Raw genomic sequence first — 21,177 nt, forward strand, 5'->3', positions numbered from 1 at the left:
AATTTAAGTATATAAATTACAAAATGTAAAGTCTGTTTTACTTGAAGGTAGACAGATGTATATGAGGAGGCTCAAAAGGACTTCAGGTGGAGCAAAAGGAAAGGTCTAGAGGAGGCTCAGGCTTCTACTCCAATCCTATACTGGGTTGGCAGCGCCCGGGGCAATGCAAACTATTGTGCCCATACAATGCGTCTAGGATTGTAGTTAACCCCCCAGTGATGCCCCTGGTAGCTGTAGTTAACCCCTCCAGTGATGCTCCTGGTAGCTGTAGTCAAATTGATTACCCAGGGTAATGTCCCGTATACACGGAGTGATAATTCGCCCAATCGATCGTTTTTTTATTTTAAAGCAACGATTTGATTTTTATAACTATCGGCGTTTAGACAAAGTGAAGAATCGCTAAAATCGTTATTACGATCGTTTTAAGATTGCTTAATCCCATCTCTCACACAGGGTGAATCTGTGAAATACTGTTTACACAAAGCGATCTGCGAATTTTTAGCAAATTACCAACTACGATTTGAGAACGTATTGAAAGATCACAATGAACAATTTTGAGCTCGTTGCTTGATCGTTCGCTGTGTCTACACGAGCCGATTATCACTCAAATGCAATCATCGCGAAAATTCAGTCGATAATCGTTCCATGTAAACACACCATTATAAAGCCATGGCCACTTTTTCCCACAAATAGCACCACTCTTGTCTCCAGTTCAGGTGTGGTGTGCAGTTAAGCTTCTTTCATTTCAATGGAACGGAGTTGCAAAACCTGCACCCAAAATGCAGACAAAATGAGTGGTGTTGTCTCTGGAAGACAGTGGCCAAGTTTTTCTAATTCTGGATAACCCCTTTTAACCCCACAGTGATGCCCCTGGTAGTTCTAGGTAACCCCCCAGTGGTGCCCCTGGTGGTGGTAGTAGTCGTAGTAGTACCCCCCCCCCCCCCCTTCCTTGTAGTGGGTACCAAATAAAAGCAATAAACATCCCACTCACCTCTCCTCTCCAGCGCTGCCCAGGTCCTCTTCTTTGTCCTGCAGTCTGTGCCGGAGCAGCTCACCTCTTTTGCAGGATACGGGCGATCAAACTACGTCGTCATGCATGGCCTGTAGGAGATTGAAACGTGCCCTGCTCTGGCTTGCAGGAGCTATAGCACTGCATCCTCCTGTGTCTGGCGGCTGCCACATTAATTAATAATGTGCACGGCACCACCAGACACAGGAAAGCACTGTGCACGCAGCACACAAGTCCGCAGGCCACATAAGGAGAGCTCAGGGGCCGGATGTTCCCCACCCCTGCATTAGTTTAAAAAAATAGAAACAATATAAATGGTATATTACAACTGTAGAAAAGATGATCATGCGGCACTCACCAGAATTTCGTGCATATTCTTTTATTTATTGCATAGTGAGAAAACAACCTCAAGTGCTGTACAGGTTACAGATCTAGTGAGTGCCACTTGATCATCTTTTCTACAGTTTTATATACATGGACTTTATGCTATTGCATGCAGAGCACTACAACAGCTATTGTGTTTAAAAATACCCGAGGTGAGCAATCCCATTGTCTATACACGGACTGTGAAAGGCAGGAGTAGTGCCAAGTGTTTTTTTGCTTTTGCATTTATAAAATGGTATAAAGCATGTGAAACACCTTAGATTTCAGAAGCGCACCCAAAATGGGGCACTTGTCAAATGATACCCAGCCGCAGGCCCTGCAAGTGTCCCTCTGTGACACTGCATAGAGATAGGGGGCATGTGTAAGGAAACAGTGGAGTATTTGCCTTTAGCAACCAACCAGATGGCTGCTTCTATTTTTTAAAAGGCCTCTGAAAATTGAAAGCTGAAATCTGGATGCTATGGGCACCTGCTCCATTGTTCCTTTGCACAAGGTTCGATAAACACCCTCCATTGTGTGCATTGCAGGGTTGCAGACCTTACTATTCTGTATAAAAAGCTTGCCTGTCACACTGGTTGGAAGCAGCAAGGTTGAGCCATGTTGTTGCATAAGCTAGAATGATAAAAATCAGAAGAAAAAAATGACTAGTATATGACTATCCTTGACTCAAAACTTGGTGACTATTGGAGTTTCACAATAATGTCTTTGTATTGTAGCAAAATGTGCACCATGTAGTGATAGTGTTGTGGCGCTTGTGATAGAAGACCTGGGATTAGAGTGAATATACATAGTGGCACATGAAGTCCCCTATAGTAGTTCCACTGTATGTTACCCAGGTATTCTCCACTATAGAAGAATACAGTAACACAGCATGGATGAAACTTCAAGCTGTTTCATATGAAAATCAGAGGTACAGTATTAGCCCATAGATTTCGTCTGCATTTTCCTGAAACATGGGTTTGTACAGGGACCCTAATACATACCTCCCAACTTTTGCGCAGAGGAAAGAGGGACAGTCACGGCAATGTGCCACCCCCCCCCCCCCCCCCCACAGACACTCTCCTCATAACCGCATCACCTGTTACCATTACATAAGAAACAAATATTATCACCAGATCTTCACCACATAGTGACTTATCCCCCCCCCTTATACCATTACTACATAACATCCACTATACAAAGAGCAGTACTCTCCCTCAGCAGTGACCATATAGCGGTAGATGAGACTGTACACCTGCAGACCTTTTATAGGTGAATGTATTGCCGGAATTCAATGACTCACAGAGGACGCCTTCTCTGCTTCAGTTTTGTGTTTCTTGCCATCTTTCCCTTCCCCCTGTGCAGCAGTCCCCATAGAGTATAGCCCTCCCCCGTAGCATCCCCTATATAGTATAGGCCCTATTCCTGTGCAGGAGACCCCCAAAAGCACATAGTATAGCTCCCTTTGTAGCCCCCACATATTATAACCCCTCCTTTTTAGCCCCCACATGGTATATAGTATGCCCCTATGTTGTACGCCCTTAGTACCCTCTTAGTATGCCCCTTACTATCCTCTTAGTACCCCCTTAGTTTGCCCTTTAGTACCCCCTTAGTATGCACCTTAGTACCTTCTTAGTATGCACCTTAGTACCTTCTTAGTATGCCCCTTAGTACCTTCTTAGTACCACCTTAGTATGCCCCTTAGTACCTTCTTAGTACCCCCTTAGTATGCCCCTTAGTTCCTTCTTAGTACCTTCTTAGTATGCCCCTTAGTACCTTCTTAGTATGCCCCTTAGTACCTTCTTAGTACCACCTTAGTATGCCCCTTAGTACCTTCTTAGTATGCCCCTTAGTACCTTCTTAGTACCACCTTACTATGCCCCTTAGTACCTTCTTAGTACCCCCTTAGTATGCCCCTTAGTTCCTTCTTAGTACCCCCTTAGTATGCCCCTTAGTACCTTCTTAGTACCCCCCTTAGTACCTTTTTTAGTATGCCCCTTAGTACCCCCTTAGTATGCCCCTTAGTACCCAATCTCGTGGAGCTTCTGGTGCAGGCTTCCGTAGTTGCCAACAGTATGACCCGGTAAGCCCCGCCCCAATAGTGGTATTCCCCGCCCCCGGCACCCACCGCAGCACTAACCAGCAGAGTACACAGGGAGAGAGGAGGAGACACGCCATGGACAACTAGAAATATGGCAAGTATAATGGGTCAGTATCTTACCATATTTCTAGTTGTCCATGGCGTCTCTCCTCCTCTGGCCCTGTGTACTCTGCTGGTTAGTTAGCCCCGCGGTGGGCGCAGGGGGCGGAGCTTACCGCAATGGGGGCAGGGCTTACCGGGTCATACTGTTGGCAACTATGGGCTTCCTTTTCCAGCTCCACGATGCCCACACTCTTCTCACATCATCTGTGCCAGGCAGGAGAGGAGTGCAGACGCCGCAGGGCTGGAAGAGGAAGCCTGCACCAGAAGCCTGTGCATCACCTCCTCAGCGTCGGGAGCGGCGTCAGGAGGGACATATGCCCGGCCAGTAGGTGCCGCTGTGAGCGCTCATTAAGAGCGCTCACAGTGTAAGAGCTGCAGCTGCCGGTGCGAAGGCCGGGGTGGGGGACAGCGGGACACATGGGGGACATGGTGTACACCCTCATTACAACCAGTATACCTGACTGTGACACTACTATAGATATGATCGGTATGGGAGATATAACCCTGTTATTCACTTGCTATATATATCTTTTGATATCTATATTTTGAGTTCACAGTTGCATTTTTATCAGAGCACCTAAATATATACATAACTGCTTCCTGCAGGCGCTCGCTGTCCACCCACTCCCAGCAGAGCATTGTACAGATGCGGTGACTCTAGAAGAATGAAGTGAATGTAAAAATAGCTGTTAAACAGGATGATACAAATTCTTAGGGCCATTGCTTTTCTTTGTCAGCAGTCTGCAAACATTTCCCCATTGGTTTACAGCTTGTAAAAAATCTCTTAACCCTTAGAGGTCTGTGACCACTGTGTAAGTTCTTTACAAAGCCTCCTTGGCTTAATTTTTGTTATATACACCTTTTATCAACCTAAAATCTATACGGTAATATATTAACTATTATTTTTCACAGTGTTATGGACAAGCATATCTTTTATGTAGCATTTGTATACTTCCATTTTTTTTCATTAGTCTGTGTTCTAAATGTTAAATATGATCTTTCTCTTTAAGTTTTATGCTTTAATAAGCTAAGCAGAATCTTAGTGTAGACATATATGTATAATTGAAGTCTATCTAACTGAATATTTTATTCTATTGCATAGAAGTGTAGACAGGTTATCATTGTGGTTATCATTCTTGGGTATGTATGGTAATTATAGCTAATGATACATACCTTTGGTGCACGGAATGTAGACCATCAATACATCATTTGAGCGGAGCCTGAACTAGAAAAGCAGCCTATCTTTAGAGAACAGACATGCACTGATAGGAATAAAAACCCTCCCTTTGTCTGAGGGGATCAGTACTTATTGTAATGGCAGAAGCTTTAGAGTAGGTTATTCTTTCTGCATTTATTAACAGAAATTCATCTCTTCCTTTTGTATCTTTTAGGTGCCTCCTTGTATCTGTTTAATGCTAGAAATGTGTATGTGAAGCAGGAAATTTAATGGATGTTCTGTGGACATTGTGTTGATATGGAAAGTTCTATATAAAATATTTGCACTTATGGGAATCTGTCAGTTTGCATGTATGGATCTATGAACCTATGAAGACTAAGCTAACTTATTGCATTTTTCCTTCCAGATGTGCTTGGCGGTAGTGAAAATGCATTCCTTGCTAGCCTCAGATATTCTGTTATGAGAAGAACACTGTAACTCATTGTAAGGATTCCGATACCCGGTGCAGTATGGCTGGATTCAAGAGAGGATATGATGGGAAGATTGCAGGACTTTATGACCTTGATAAGACCTTGGGTAGAGGACATTTTGCTGTTGTCAAGCTTGCCCGTCACGTCTTCACTGGTGAAAAAGTAGCAGTGAAAGTCATTGACAAGACCAAATTGGACACTTTAGCTACTGGCCATCTTTTCCAAGAAGTCAGATGTATGAAACTGGTGCAACATCCCAACATAGTCCGCCTCTATGAAGTGATTGACACACAGACCAAATTATATCTTATTTTGGAACTTGGAGATGGAGGTGATATGTATGATTACATAATGAAACACGAGGAAGGTCTTAGTGAGGATCTGGCAAAGAAATACTTTGCTCAGATAGTTCATGCAATATCGTACTGCCATAAATTGCATGTGGTGCATAGGGACCTAAAACCAGAGAACGTTGTGTTCTTTGAAAAACAAGGACTCGTGAAACTGACTGATTTTGGTTTTAGCAACAAGTTTCAGCCTGGAAAAAAGCTGACGACAAGCTGCGGCTCACTGGCTTATTCTGCTCCGGAGATACTGCTGGGGGATGAATATGATGCTCCTGCAGTAGGTATGTGGTTATCGTCTCTAAAAGTCAACTTGGTTTCTGTCATGGAAATATTGAATACCAGTCATACAAAAAAAATTTACACTCTTGCATTTTTATAATGCCTTGCTTTTTCTAAGTTGGTATTCACAGCCCTTCCACCATGCCTACTTCATACCTACAACACTTCTACCGAAATCTGTTGCAGAACATAGCTCTACACAGCAGATTATCCCTGCACTCAGGAGGTCTGCAAAAGCTGCTGCATTCACTCCTCACATTGAGTCTAGTACTGTGTTGGTGATAACACTTTATTAGTAAGTTAGGATGGGTTTTTGCTGCTTGGTTCTATTGAAGGAAATGAAGCTGAAATGTAATACCACACACAACCAGTTGTGGTGCTACTATTGCAATAAAGGATAAAGGGTTTGTCCGGTCCTTATTGAGAATTTAATGTTCTGCTGGCGCTGCGAAGCACATATACTTGCCAATCCCGCTCCCCCTTTGCCACTGACTTTCAGGCCAGCAAGTGTCGCTGGGCAGCCTGGGAACTGGCAGCTGCAGGGGAGCGTGGTGGGTAAATATACATTAGGACTTCCATTAGACATGCTTTTTGCAGTATGACTGCATGAAATTGCTGTGTGACAAATTTAAGGGCTATTGGTATTCTTCACAGGGCACATGGGAAGTCTGTAGCCTAACAATTGTTAATGGTAAATATTCCATGGCCTACATTATGGTCTCCTAGCAATGCCGAGTGTTCGGGTTTGTGTAAACCCGAACTTGCTGTAAGTTCGCTTATCTCAAGTAAAAACTTACTTCCTTTTTAAAAAGTGAGGATGAAAAAGACAAACATAAAAATCATTGCATCCAGAATGGAAAAATAGGTGAAAGAATTTAGACAAAGATTACAAGTATACACCCGGAGAATTGCATTTCAATAAATGGGTCACTGATACCTTCTCACATTAGGGAAAAACCCCTTGTGGGTGACAAGGTGTTTACTATACCCCTAAATAAATTCCTTTTAAAGAGGTTATCCAGTTTTAGAAAAGACAAAGCTACTTTCTCGCATAAACAGCACAGAACCTGTGTTTTACAGTGTTACAATTCAGCGTCATTCACTTAAGGTAAACAGAGCTGCAAAACCACACCTAAACTGATGACACAATAGGTGCTGTTTTTTAGGGGGGGGGAAGCAGCCATGTTTTCCTAAGGCCCTCTTCACACTACGGGATCAGCGCCGAATCCTGCCTTCGATCTTTTTGAGCGGAGGTGCGCAAGCTCTCCTGTTCAAAGAGATTGAAGACCGGATTCAGCACTGAGGTGGGTTTCCACAGGGAATCTAGTTGCCGATTCCGTAGTGTGAATCTGCCTAAGCCTGAAAAACCCCTTCAAGGGATGTACTTGTTGGGGGTTCTGACTGTACTGTACAGCTGACTATACAGCTGTTTAAGGTCACATATGGGATACTGCCATTGCATAAATTGCATAACGAGAGGGAAAGATACCCCTGTATTTCTTGTGGAAATGAGCAATTTTAGGCTGGGTTCACACTACGTATATTTGAGGCTGTATAGCAACCAAAACCAGGAGTGGATTGAAAACACAGAAAGGCTCTGTTCACATAATGTTGTAATTGAGTGGATGGCCGCCATTTAATGGCAAATATTTGCTGTTATTTTAAAACAACGGCTGTTATATTGAAATAATGGCAGTTATTTACCATTATATGGCAGCCATCCACTCAATTTCAACATTGTGTGAACAGATCCTTTCTGTGTTTTCAATCCACTCCTGGTTTTGGTTGCTATGAGGACCTGACAAGAGGACCAAATACTGCCTGAAATATACGTAGTGTGAACCCAGCCTTAAAGTGTATATTTCTTTAATTTTCGTTTTTGGCATTTAAATGCTTACTCTACTCCTGGGGGGCAATGAAATGGATTTGGTGCCCAGAAACAATTGCATCTAAGTCTGAGCTAAACATGCAAGATGCCACTCCTTCTCTTCTGAGCTAAACTAATCCAGAGGTCCTAGGGTCTTGGTACTCTGCATTCAGAGAAGTTCTTTTTATCTCCACGTTTACGGTCCTTTTTCGCTTTCTTACTAGCTCAAGGAAGCTAAAGTACTCGTAAGTCTAATTACCGCTTTCTGGCCCAACAATCTTGGCAGTTATGTAACTGTATTACCCTGGCTGTCCTTAAACAGGTCTGTCTTGAAATCCAGAATCTGTTGTTGACTTTACAGAATGAGGACTGATATAACATCGATTTAACTTTACAGACATGATGCTCTGTGTTGCAAGAAGCCAGTACACTCCATACTGCTTTAGTGGGGGACGGGCACACTCTCTTGATTGTGTACCTGGCTGACATCGATTAACTAGTTCCTGGGAGTGATTCTATTGTTATAAATACAAATTGAGTCTTTCCTGTAAATTAAAATGTTGCCTTTTTAAATTCTGGCGACGTTATGGTTTGAGATCTGTACTGTCTATGAGTTCAGACCACCAGTCCATATTGGCATGCAGACACATTCAAAAATAATGCCTCTTTTAAAGAACTTGGCCGACAGTGGGCGTATCAATGTGTTGGATTCATGCCGATCTGCACAGTGATGTTGTGACCGATACCTTTTTTTTTTTTTTTTTTCCTCTCTCTTTTTTCATATTCAATTTTTATTAAAGTTTTCAATAACCGAAAAGAAAGCCGAAAAAAGGCCTGATAGAACACATGTCAAATAAAAATGACAGTAAGGGAAGGGAAAAAGGCAAGGAGAGGGAAAGGGACCACAAATCTCTAATAGCCACGACAGGCACCATTTTTATTAGGATTTGTGCACAGATCTTGCCACAGCAACCCAACAGTCCAGCATGGACTTGTCTCTCTATGTCTGTTGTAAAGATCAGATGGTAGCTGAACTTTGGAAGTACACTTAAAGGGTATATGCACACTACAGAATCCTGGTGGCCACGCGTATCTCCGCTGCTCTTATAGGCTTCATTCTATAGTTTGCCAGATTCCACTTTCTGCCCGAAGAATGGACCCATTCATCCTTCTGGCGGACAACGGAATCTGGCAAACCATAGAATGGGTGATCTGCCAGGATTCTGTAGTGTGCATATACCCTAAAGGGTAAAATGGCAAGGTGTGTGTGTTTTTTTTTTTTTTTTTTTTTTTTTTTTTTTTTTAAATATGTTTGGGGTGGGGGTGCTTAAAAAAACACACACACTTACCTCTTTGTCTCACGTACTGCTCTGTCCCTACTGTGCTGCCGCTTCTGGGCCCCTCAGCCAATTAGTGGCTGCAGCAGTGTCCTGTCTCGGTTACTGATTGGCTGGCTGGGCTAGCTGGGACAAATTAGTAAGATACAGGCAGTGGAACCTGGGCATATATTAAAAAAACACCCCTGTCTGGACAACCCCTTTAAATAACATTGGAAGTACATGTTTATATACATTGCAATCTACAAAAAATTCTCTTATGTCAAAGTTGCCTTTTTTTAGGCTGTGTTCACACGTGCATTCACATTATAGTTTCCTTGCGTTACTGCATTATTTAATTGCAGTACTGCATCACTTCATTGCAGTAATTTATTAATTTCATTGCCGCCCAGCTGTCCTTCATTGTATTAATGAATGAAACTCTGTGTTTCTAATGAAAAAGTTCATGAAAAAGAACATTGACTTACATTTGTATAAGGCAAATTATACTGCATAATAAACTTGCCAACATGGCAAAGTGGTATAGGATCGCGTACAATTACGCTGCACAATATGGTTTAGTTGAAGAAAAGAAAAACCTGACTCACAGGAACCATTCAACTATCAAGTACAATATGTGTGGGGCACAAGATAGAAGATGTGATGGATTATGGATAACAGTAACTGTGTCATAAGTTAGTAACCAGGTGACTATGACTAACTAATTTAATTGTAAACAGGGGAAGCGGCTAATGGGGATTGATTCCACACGTCCCACACCTTTTTGTGGTATTTTTTTCATACATTTCCCATGAATATAAAATCCTTCTCATATAGTATAATGCCATTACCTAGTTGTTTCCACATATTAAAGATGGGCGGATGGAGATCGATCCAATGCACAGCAATGGCCTTCCTGGTCATAAATAGAGGTTCTCCGAACTGGATGCGAAGGTGGTGAGACCGCTTCTCCTTGTCTAACTGCCCAAACAAACAAACCAGGGGGTCCAATGGGAATGGGAAATGAAATTATATTTGACAAAAGCTAAGTCACATCCTGCCAAAATTGGCTATATCCAGGCAAACCCATGTGATATGCCAAAAATCAAATGGGACATAGTGACATTTTGGACAGAATGAAAAGGGTATGCGTCCCCTACGATATAGACGCACAGGCGATAAAGGAGAAGTGCTGGGAGGGGGGGGGGATAAAAAAAATAATGTGCTCCTACCTCCCCAGCTCTAGGGCTGGTGGCCGCATACTACTGCTCTGGTCCCCCGCAGCTTCCTGGTCTGAGCCGGGACCAAGGCTATGACGCGTGTGGTCCAAACACTTAGCCTGTCTGCATTTACTGGTATCAGGAATTTGTCCATTTATTCTCTATGAAGCTGCTGCAATGAGCCGAGTGCTGTACATCTTTCTCTCTCTCTCTTTAAACAATGAATGGAGTTGCTGGTCATGTGCCATCCCACAGCTCCATTTATAACAAAGAAGTCGAGGCACTTAACCTATGTGGCCCCTGAGGATCTCTAGGTATTCCCCCCCCCCCCAATCTCATACTTGTCCCCTATCCTGTACATAGGAGACAAGTAAAGTAAATCAGAAAACCCCCTTTAGGGTGCCTTAACACCTACCGGATCCACAGCGGATCTCACTTCTGCGGATTCGAAGCGAGAACCGCTGCGGATCCAGTATCAATTCACCCCTATGATAGCATCCCATTGACATCCCGTTGTGAATATATGCTTTAACTCCCTGGTGCCCGCAGCCCCGCTGCCGCCCACATCCTGCCGCCGAGAGCATACAGTACCTGCTCGGTGGCCTGGCTGCAGTGAGGCTCCCGGTTCCGGTCACGCTCAGCTGATGTGAGGCAGCCTCACTGCAGCCAGGCCACCGAGCAGGTACTGTATGCTCTCGGCGGCGGGCCAGAGATGGGCTGATGGGAGGAATGTGCCGGGGATGGGGGATGCGGCGGCGGGGCTGCGGGCGCCAGGGAGTTAAAGCACATATTCACAGCGGGATGTTAATCCTGCTGCGAATATGTGCTATCATAGGGGTGAATTGATACCGGATCCGCAGTAGTTCTCGCTTCGAATCCGCAGAAGTGAGATCCGCTGTGGATCCGGTAGGTGTGAAGGCACCCTAAAAGAGGGAATCTGACAGCTGTGTACCAGGTACATGTGATTTTCATACTTCATAAGGAAAAGCAGAAAGGCATTATTGTACCATTTAACAATACTAAGATGCCACCTAATAATAAAAAATCTAGATAATAAAGTAGAGGGCATGATCTGGGCAGGTAGGCAATAGTGCGGTGGGACAGATCATACCTTTTTGGCTTTGCTGGTGGCTGCTTGCACTTGAGCTTCTAAAAGAAAAACAAAAGCGGGTTGTATAAGTGTATGTTCACACTAAGCAAATACGGCGGAATTCCACGGCGGTTCTGCCACCTCTTTGCTCGTAGAAGTGACATGTCACTTCTTCTTTGAGCGGAGAGCAGCGGCTGCAGAGGAGCGCATGCTCTCCCATAGACAGGCTATGGGACACTGAGAAAGTTCCGCCTGTTTTACTCAGTGTGAACATACCCTAACACTGAAAACGACCATCAGCAAAGCCAAGATTGGTCTCATCACCCAGCCGCTCATGTCATACCTTACGAGCCATTGTATCTTCCAGCTTCTACTTTATTATTATCTAGGATTGGGTGGCATCTGGGCACAGAGGAATTGTTAGACTGTACAATAGTCCCTTTCTGCTTTTCCTTAAGAAGGATGAAATCTGAGCTGTGTCCCCTTTGGTTTTGTGGAGATGTCAGTGCTCTCCTATTCCTGTATTGCAGACACTTGCTCATGTCAGCCAGCTTCTAGATAATACAGCAATCATGGAGATGTAAACTCTGGTGAAGACGCTGTAATGAACACATTGTTGGGTTTATGGTGTAAACAGTATATTTACTCCTCGTCTCAGCATTGCTTATTAGCTTTTCCCCCCAAAATCTAATTGGATTCTTGGCGTTGTGTGTGGCATCTGGAGCAGAGCCTGGAGACGAGTACAGTACATGGAGATGTCTGTTCTGCATGACTTTCCTGCGCCGGATCCTGATGTGCTAGGAATGACATCACCGGTTACCATGGCAAACGGCTCCTGCCTCTACTTCATTAGCAGAAATCACTTGAAATGATAATAGAGCTATTAGGCTTTTTTTTTTTTTTTTTGCATGTCACCATAACAGTTAAAGGCAACACAACATGATAAAATCCATTCACTTCTGAGTGTTTTTACACATGGGGTTTGCTGTCGTTTTTGCAGAATTGCACCAAAACTGCCTTGTTTCTGCAAAACAATGGGTTAGGTTGGATTCCATAGGCACTACACAAGAATAGAAATATCCTCAGAATACGGAATCCGTATACTTCACATAGTTTGCAGCAGATCTGCAGTGTGTGAACGTACCCTAAAGATTATGTAACTATTTCTCCTAGCTGAAACACATGACGCTGCTATATACTCTCAGGAGTTAGGTTCTAGCTTTTACTAATTGGAATGCTATGGAAACCCAGTATGTTAGAAGCCCGAATTGGTCTAACTAGACTGGGTACCGTTCTGTAATTCCCTTGCCTTCCTCTCAGTCTTTATCTAAATTGCATTTTTTACATTCTAGGAGCAGATGTGAAGAATTAGGTGCTATATTTAGAATGGGAACATTAGAGCCTATCATTGAAAAAGCTGTACTTATAAAGCTTTCCATCTCTACTGATTCATTAATTTTAGATTAATCTTTTTGTTCTCGCTTTCTTAAAAGGTTTTATTTTATAGCTGTGCAACTATTTATATCTGCAGGAAGAGTTCTGTCGACTATTTGTATGACTGATGGAGAGAGAAGACTCCACAAATTATATGCTGCCGTCTGTGTGATGTACAGACCTAAATGTCAGGCTGTATGACCCGAAGCAGCCCCCCACCCACCTATGTTATCTAGATCCTCCTTTCTACAGCTCCTCTTCAGTTTCCCCTCCTGAACTTTGATGTTGCAAGTCTACAGAAGTTCAATAATTCTTATCTTTGTTTTTGCAACCGTGTTAGTTCTCGGGCCTTGTTCTCTTGTCTTTCAGCAGCTATGGAATGTAAAGGAGCAATAAACAGAATCGCAGCTCTATAATAAGAGAAGTTCCCGCCAAATAAATAACTAGGTTTATCTGATTATACTTTTATTTTTATTTTTTTTAATCGTACAGTCATTTTGTGGTTGGTGGTGTTTTCTTTTCAGCTACTTCCCCACACCAGAGCCTCTTACCTGAAGCAGCCCTGGTCAGGGGTGTAAACTAGAAATGGCTGGGACTCATAGCAAACTTTTCATTGCCCACCACCCTTACCAACTACTAAGCTGTCTAGTGTAGTCATAACTGCAAACGCTCATCAGGAGTGCCATTTCCAGAAACTGTGGGTCCCGCTCGGCCACCTGGTGCTGCAGATGATGACCACTCAGGGGGCCCATTTTATTGCAGCAGCCGGCCACAGGGCTCCCTGATGTAGCAGGCCCCATAGCAGCCGCTATGGCTGCTACATAGGTAATTACGCCCATGGCCCTGGTAGTATATATTTTTTAGTAATATGAAGTATGCGTAACTAGTGGATATCCATTAACATTCATATAAGGATTTATCTTGTTGACACTGAAGCAGATATTGCTTATTCTGAGTATCTTAGGCTGGGTTCACACTAGCGTTTTTTTTTTTCATTTTGCTAATGGATTTTTCCATATTAACCAAAAGAAAGGAAAAACGATCCAGATTGTTCAGTAAAATATATACTTGCACTTTATTGGAGTTCTTTAAAAGACAGGCCAATACACACCATTGTGCTACACACTTCTTAGTCTCTGACGCGTTTCGGACTCCAATAAAGCGCAAGTATATATTTTACTGAGCAAGCTGGATCGTTTTTCCTTTCTTTTGGATGTCGCAGCACATAACCGTGCGAATAAGTAAAAGGAGTGGATGAGCTGACACTGTTGAGCTTTGATTTTTCCATATTAACCCCTTCATGGTCGGGGTCTTTGGTGCCTTGATGTCTGAGCCAAATTAATGCAGACCCTTGAGAAAGTCCTGGTGACGGAACGCGTGGGGTTCTCTGGTCTGACCTGACTTGGGGTGGCAGCAGCCATTTAAACGCTTGCCTTACATTTTTCTTTTGATGTTTTCTAGGTGATCTCTGGCCTTGTGCCTTATACCGTTCTTTCTAAATTCATTGTGGTTTTTGGAATTTATTTGTAATTTTGTATAATTTTTTGGTCTGCAATATACTTGCCATTTCTATTTGATTTCTTGCTGCTGCTCCGATTATTGGCTTGTGTTAGGTCAGTTTTTCGCCTTGTTTGATTGGAACCGGTGAATTGGAATGTGTGTATTTTTTAATGATTTTAAATGTTTGTCCCTTTTTCATTGATGAATTAATAAAGATTTCATAGATACTCATTCACTTTATCAGGAGGTGCAGTGTACGTTTCTTCAGCCATTTTCTTTTGTTGATTGCACATGTTGTTTAGGTTGAGATTAACTTTCTTATCATTTGTGGTGCCAGCCCAGCTCTTTATGGAAATGGGCCTCTATACACCTATTGTATATATATTGCACCAAAAACCAGACATTTGCAGCTAGAATAGTCATTTACCACATTAGCAATGTATAGAGTGTATTTGTTTAAAGTTAGGACTAGTTTAAAGTGATCTTCATTGAAAAGTACAGTGCTTTTCCTTCAAAAATAAGGACATTTCAATGTGACCCCAAACTTTTGAACGGTAGTGTGTGTGTGTGTGTGTGTATGTGTGTGTATATGTGTATATATGTATGTACTGTGGACGTGAAAGGGTTAATTGAACTGATAAGCACAAACTGCAAAAATCAGTCAGAATTAATTTGCATATCAGTTTATTATTCCTAGTTTCTCATTACTTCTGCGCATGCTCAGTGAAAAAAAAACTGATGAAAACTGATAATGGATGTAAATGGAAATTCTTCTGTTTTAGATCCTCATTGACTATAATGTAAAAGGAAAAAAAGCAGGAGAGCACTTTCCATTTGGATTCTGTGTGTGCACAATACAAACCCATTGATATTAATGTGGAATATGACAGATCCGCTAGGTAAAACACTAGTAGAATATGTAGAATATGACAGATCCGGAGGGTAAAACACTAGTAGAATATGACAGATCCGGAGGGTAAAACACTAGTGTGAAACTAGCTTTACCAGTGTTGCTGGAGTTCAATTAGTTTGTAACTTTGAGAGCTGTCATATAATGGGCATATCTTTCTCCATTATGTTTTCTTAAGCGCCCCTCTACCAGTGATCTAAAAACATTCATTACTTTGCATGAGTTTTCTTTTCCGTTTCTTTTTGTAACTCTACTCCTATTTCTTGCCTTCTAGACCCATGGAATATTGTTCATGGAGCTGAGTCCAGGACACCCTAAGCAGGTTTACTGTCAATGTGCATACTAGGTCTTTCTGTCCCCTTGTTTTGCCAGAGATGAGCTGGGCAAACACTGTTATGTCTGCAACTGTACATGTGCTTTTGCTTCTGGGTCATTATATGCAATGGGCAGTCATTGGAAATGTGCTATGTAATTCCCATCTTAATGGAAATGATGCGCAGCACACTGTGCACACAAATTGTTTTGTGCCCTGTGGCTTTCTGTCCTGCTCTACAGGCTGGCATATGTTTTTTTTTTTAGTTTGTTAACCCTGTCTGATCACTTTCCGCTTCGTACAGGAGAGGCATGTGTTTACTGCATCAGTAGCCACTAGTTGGTGGTCACCAGTGAAATTCTTGTGTGTGAATTTTGGCTGTATTCTGCTTTATGATTGCACATACTGATTTTACATCCTGTTATACATATTACAGCATTTCTTAGGTAAAACTTCAATTTAAAGTGTCACTGTTATTTTTTTGCAGAAATCAATAGTACAGGCAATTTTAAAGCGTAACTGTCTTTTTTTTTTTTTTTGCAGAAATCGGTAGTAAAAGCGATGTTAAACTCTATAATAGGTTTTATTAGGCCAAAAAATCCTCTTTCCGTACTCAAAAAGCAATTTCCCAGCCTCCCCCCTCACTTCTTAACTGTGCATTATCAGGCAAATCCATCTTCATTACAGAGAAGCCAGTGAAGACACAGGTTCTGCTGTGTCCATTATATTCTATGGAGGGGGGAGGGGCATGGAGGGGGGAAGAAGAGACATGAAGGTCAGCTGTTTGTAGACTGTCTAAGCACCTAAAATGCTGGATTCAGAGGTCAGAAAGGTCTGTGCTTATCTAGGAACTTGCTGAGAGAAGATTGCAGGGTGTTGTGCTGTGCAGGACTGCTCTGTGCTCACTCATTCCTCTCAGCCCCTCCCCTCTCCATAGCCACATAATGGACAGAGAAATCCAGCTTCTTCTGAAGTGAGGGGGAACTAGAAAAACAGCTTTTTCAGTACAAAAGGAAACTCTTTTGGTAAATAAAACCGATTACAGAGTTTCTTAAAATCGCTTGTACTATAGATATTGTTTTCAGAAATATTACCCTGAAATGACAGTCACGCTTTAAGAAACTTTGTAATTGGGTTTATTAGGCAAATATGCCATTATCTGCATTCAAAAAGACTTTCCCCAGGTCTCCCCCTCCTCTCTCTCATCCACTGCTTATAGAGAAATCTCAACTCTTTTACACAGTCGGGCCCTGTCTGTTCTATGGAGAGGGGAGGAGGAATATTAGTCAGCAGCAGAGAACAAAGGATTACACAGTGGGAGCTGCATGAAAGACCCTATTCAGAGGTCAGAGAGGTCAGTGCTGACTTCAGAGGAGATAGCTGGTGATGTAGCTGTAAATTAACTCTTTGTTGTCCTGTTTTGGTGCCTCATCTCCTGATGATCTCATGATAAAAATGCATTTTTCAGCTAATAAACGCAATTAGAAAGTTTCTTAAAATCGCGACAGACATTTGGTGAGATGTGGTAGTAACAGTGTTGATGGGACAGAGTTTGCTTTGGCTGTAGTACTGATGTATTACAGTATATTGGACTTCTGATGTTGTGCACAGTTTACATGTATTGTTAAAATGTCTGATCACCATAGTTCTTATCAGTGTTTAGTGATTTAGCAGATTTATCCCCTACTGCCAGATATTCAGTGCTCTAGTATCATGCTGCTGGCATCTAAAATCTTTTGGGCACTGTTGTTTTCTATTTGAGATCTAAATATCTGACTAGTGGAAAAAATCCAATAAAATTTACCAGGCTCCTGTGGCGTAAAGCCATCTGCTTTTTCCTGCACTTACCCAACCATACTCATTGCAGCTGTACAGGCTTTAAAAAAAAGAACATATTCCCTTTATTCACATGTAGAGTGTGGAATCTGCAACAAAAATGCCTAATGTGTGAATATGGTCTTACGTTTATGAAAGTAGCTGAACTATAACTGCATTAGATGTAAAACTCACTGAAATACTTCCATCTAGGTATTCATGTGTTCTTCCTTGCAATGAAAGAGAATTTTCTGAAATATTAAAGGGGTTGTCCGGCGATAAAAAATTATTCACAGAATAACACACATTACAAAGTTATACAACTGTTATGTCTGTGAATGGCCCCCTTCCCCGTGTTTCCCCCCCACCCACGCTAGACCCGGAAGTGTGGTGCATTATACTCACCGCATCTCGTGTCGTCCACGGTCTCCGATCCTCAGCAGTGACGTCTTCTTCGGGAGACCGGCGGATCTTCCCGAGTGCCGTCCGCCCTCTGCAGCGTCATCCGAAGCTCAGCCGCGATTGGCTGAGCATAACTGTGCTCAGCCAATCTCGGCTGAGCAGCTGATGACGGGGCCTCGTCATCAGCCGCGATTGGCTGAGCACAGTTATGCTCAGCCAATCGCGGCTGAGCTTCGGATGACGCTGCAGAGGGCGGCCGGCACTCGGGAAGATCCGCCGGCCTCCCGAAGAAGACGTCACTGCTGAGGATCGGAGACCGTGGTCGGCACGTGACAGGTAATGTATAGCGCACCACACTTCCGGGTACACGGGTGGGGGTGGTGGGACACGGGGAAGGGGGCCATTCACAGACATAACATACATTACAAAGTTGTATAACTTTGTAATGTGTGTTATTCTGTGAATAATTTTTTATCGCCGGACAACCCCTTTAAGGCTATGTTCCCACTGCAGGATATTATCAGGAAAGGCAGCTGTCTAGTAATGACGGGCACAAACAACGATCATTAATAGACAGCTGCCTTTTCCCGAAAGTGCCGTCCCATTCCCATAGTGGGAACAGCCTGAAAAGTGAAACTACTTGCTATATCACTGTTTAAAATTCTACAAAATTTACTTACAATGCAGTAATGCACCGAACAATTCAGCAATAGCATATGAGATCTTATTTAGGTCTTTATAACACTGTTAGGAATGTGGTGGCGTGACTGCATTGTACACAGGCCATCTGACGTCAGAAAACCCTTACATTTACACGGGTTATCCCAGAATAATATTATTAGCCCTCTGCAGGAATGAACTTACTCCGATAGCATTGTGCCTGTTTGGTCCCCTCCCTTTACAGCGTACAGCGTCCCAGTGCACATTGGGTGGTCCTGCGACTTTTTCAGTAAACTACATTTCCTGGCAGTACATTGCTTTGCCTTGGTGCCCTAGAAGTGTATGCTGTCAGTTCTAGCTGCACACAGGGACATCCATTGGTAGCTCAGATATTTTTACACACTCATCCCAGCTCCTGTGCTGTGTCTCTTTTCTCTGTATACATAATTGCTGTCACTAAGTAATCTGTACCCAGCTTTCCTGGTCCCCCTACCGCCTGCTGCTATTAAGGGTATGTTCAGACTGAGGAATCCACACGGAGAAGTTCCCGCAGATTCAATCATTCGTCCCTGCTCACGACCGCGCGCATCTCCACCTGTGCCATAGACTCCATTCTATGCACGGGCGGAGTCCACCATCTGTCCAAAGAATGAACCGGTTCATTCTTTGGACGGATGGCGGAATCCACCTATGCATAGACGGGAGATGTGAGCAGGTGACCTGCACTGATTCCTCAGTGTGAACATACCCTTACTGTTTCTGACCCTGCTCCTACACTGCATATCCAGTCAGTGTCCTCTGTGCAGGACCTGGGACAGATATTAACAGCTTGTTATTCATCTGAGCCTAGAAAAGCTGGGTACCCATAGTATACCTAGTATGCATGACACCTCCACAAGACATACACGGTAGGCGCTGAGGTAGACATATATATTTTCAGGGAAATTTATAAAACTGTTTATTAATAAAAATGTCTTTGTTACCCATAGCATCCAGTCACAGCTCAGCTTTATTTTTACTTAAGCAGTATGAGAAATGAAAGCTGAGCTGCCTGGTCTCTATGAGCAACAAAGAGATTCTTCATAAGGGCCCTATTCCACTGGCCGATCAGGGCCCGATCAATGATGTAAATGAGCGCCAATCTGCTAGATCACCGCTCGTTTACTGGGCCTATTCCACGGCCCAATGATCGTTGAGCGAGGGCTGCAGGGACATCGTTACCGATGTCCTTGCAGTCCTTTCACCATACATTACCTGTTAGGTCTTCTCCTCCGCTCTGTCTTCCTCCCCGGGTCCCGCACGCTCTGGCTTCAGAATGGCCTGTCAGGCCGCGGCGGCCTGTGATTGGCTGAGCGATCCGTCAGCAGACAGGCCATTCTGAAGCTAGAGCGCACGGGACCCGGGGAGGAAGACAAAGCGGAGGAGAAGCCCTGCAGGTAATGTATGCTGCGCTCCTCAAAACGTCAGTCGCCCGCCGCGCACCGCTATTCCACCGTAGTGATGCGCGGTGGGGGAACGATTATTTTAGGTCTGGCCCTAAATGAACGATCAGCCGATGACGAGATCATCGGCTGATCGTTCTCTCTATTCCACCGAGCGATATGCGGCCGAATCTCTTCCTTGGTGTCAGTAACCAACTTTAGAAAGACCCAATCCTGGCCCCCTTCTGCCACATTCATTTTTACTTCTGTCACAATCCCTTCCGTGCATTATTATTATTATTATTATTATTCGGGCTACTGCCCGAAAAGGACCTATTATAATCTGCCACTGAATATAAGCCGGTGTTCTGTATATGATGATTGACCTTCAAAAATATTCTGACCAATAACCATAGGAGCGAATATTATAACTTTACATATTACTATCATACTGTTATTGAGCACTCTGTATGCCAAGCCCATATTACCAATAATATCACTATTCAAATGCCTTATAATGCTGCCACATCATGACCACTACCAGTGGTTTCTAGTTTCTGAATAATACCACATTGTTGGTGGACAAAACAGGGTCTACCAAAGCCAGTATGTAACATTATACACAGGCAAATATTCCCCAGTGTGCTGCTCACGTGGTGGTAGATCTACACATGCCCCTTTGAAGACCGCATAAATGAGTACAGTAGTGTTGAGCCAACTTGCTGAACGTGCTACGTCCAACTTCTCCAGCCAACAGGAGTCAAATGCTAAGTGTTCAGTTTCAGCTAAACCTTAACGGTGACATCCCCCGGAATTGCTGCGGATTACATTGTTAAATGCCCTCAATAGAGTTGTGCCTAGCATTTGCACAACCTATCCAGGTGAGTGGATCCCTGCAACACCTTGCTACCACTCTCTTGGCCATATCATACTACACAAGGAAGCGCCCCTTCCACCTTCTTTTCAGTTTTTTACTAAAAACACTTCCCTCCTGAACCTTATTTATTCCTTTAACCCCCCTATCCCTATTTTTCCCCCAGACTATACAGATTAAAATCCTTAAGTCTTTCCTGATATTGTTTATGCCTCACACCCTCCACCATTTTTGTAGCCCGTCTTTGGACCCCTTCTATTTTATCATTGTCCTTTTTTTAGGTGAGGTCTCCAGAACTGGGCATAGACCATATGGAACGTAATATAGATTTGTAATTTACTTCTATAAAAAAATCTCAAGTCTTCCCATACTTATTAGCTGCTGTGTGTCCTACAGGAAGTTTTTTTATTTCAGTCTGACACAGTGCTCTCTGCTGACATCTCTGGCATTGACAATAACACTCTCTTAATTTTCTATGAATCCCCATTGAAAACCTCTTCTGCTCTG

General features: G+C 43.1%; 1 protein-coding gene across 1 annotated transcript in view; it reads left to right on the top strand.

The window, feature by feature from the left end:
- The window catches only part of SNRK (SNF related kinase), a 62,354-nt gene that overhangs the window by 15,993 nt on the left and 25,184 nt on the right, over positions 1–21,177 (top strand). The window contains exon 2 of the mRNA XM_069958596.1: positions 5,159–5,850. Coding sequence (XP_069814697.1) covers positions 5,262–5,850 — 589 coding nt within the window. The 5' untranslated portion in view covers positions 5,159–5,261. The remainder of the gene's footprint in view (positions 1–5,158; positions 5,851–21,177) is intronic.

The sequence above is a fragment of the Dendropsophus ebraccatus genome, chromosome 2 (genome assembly GCF_027789765.1).
Source record: "Dendropsophus ebraccatus isolate aDenEbr1 chromosome 2, aDenEbr1.pat, whole genome shotgun sequence".
Taxonomy (NCBI): domain Eukaryota; kingdom Metazoa; phylum Chordata; class Amphibia; order Anura; family Hylidae; genus Dendropsophus; species Dendropsophus ebraccatus.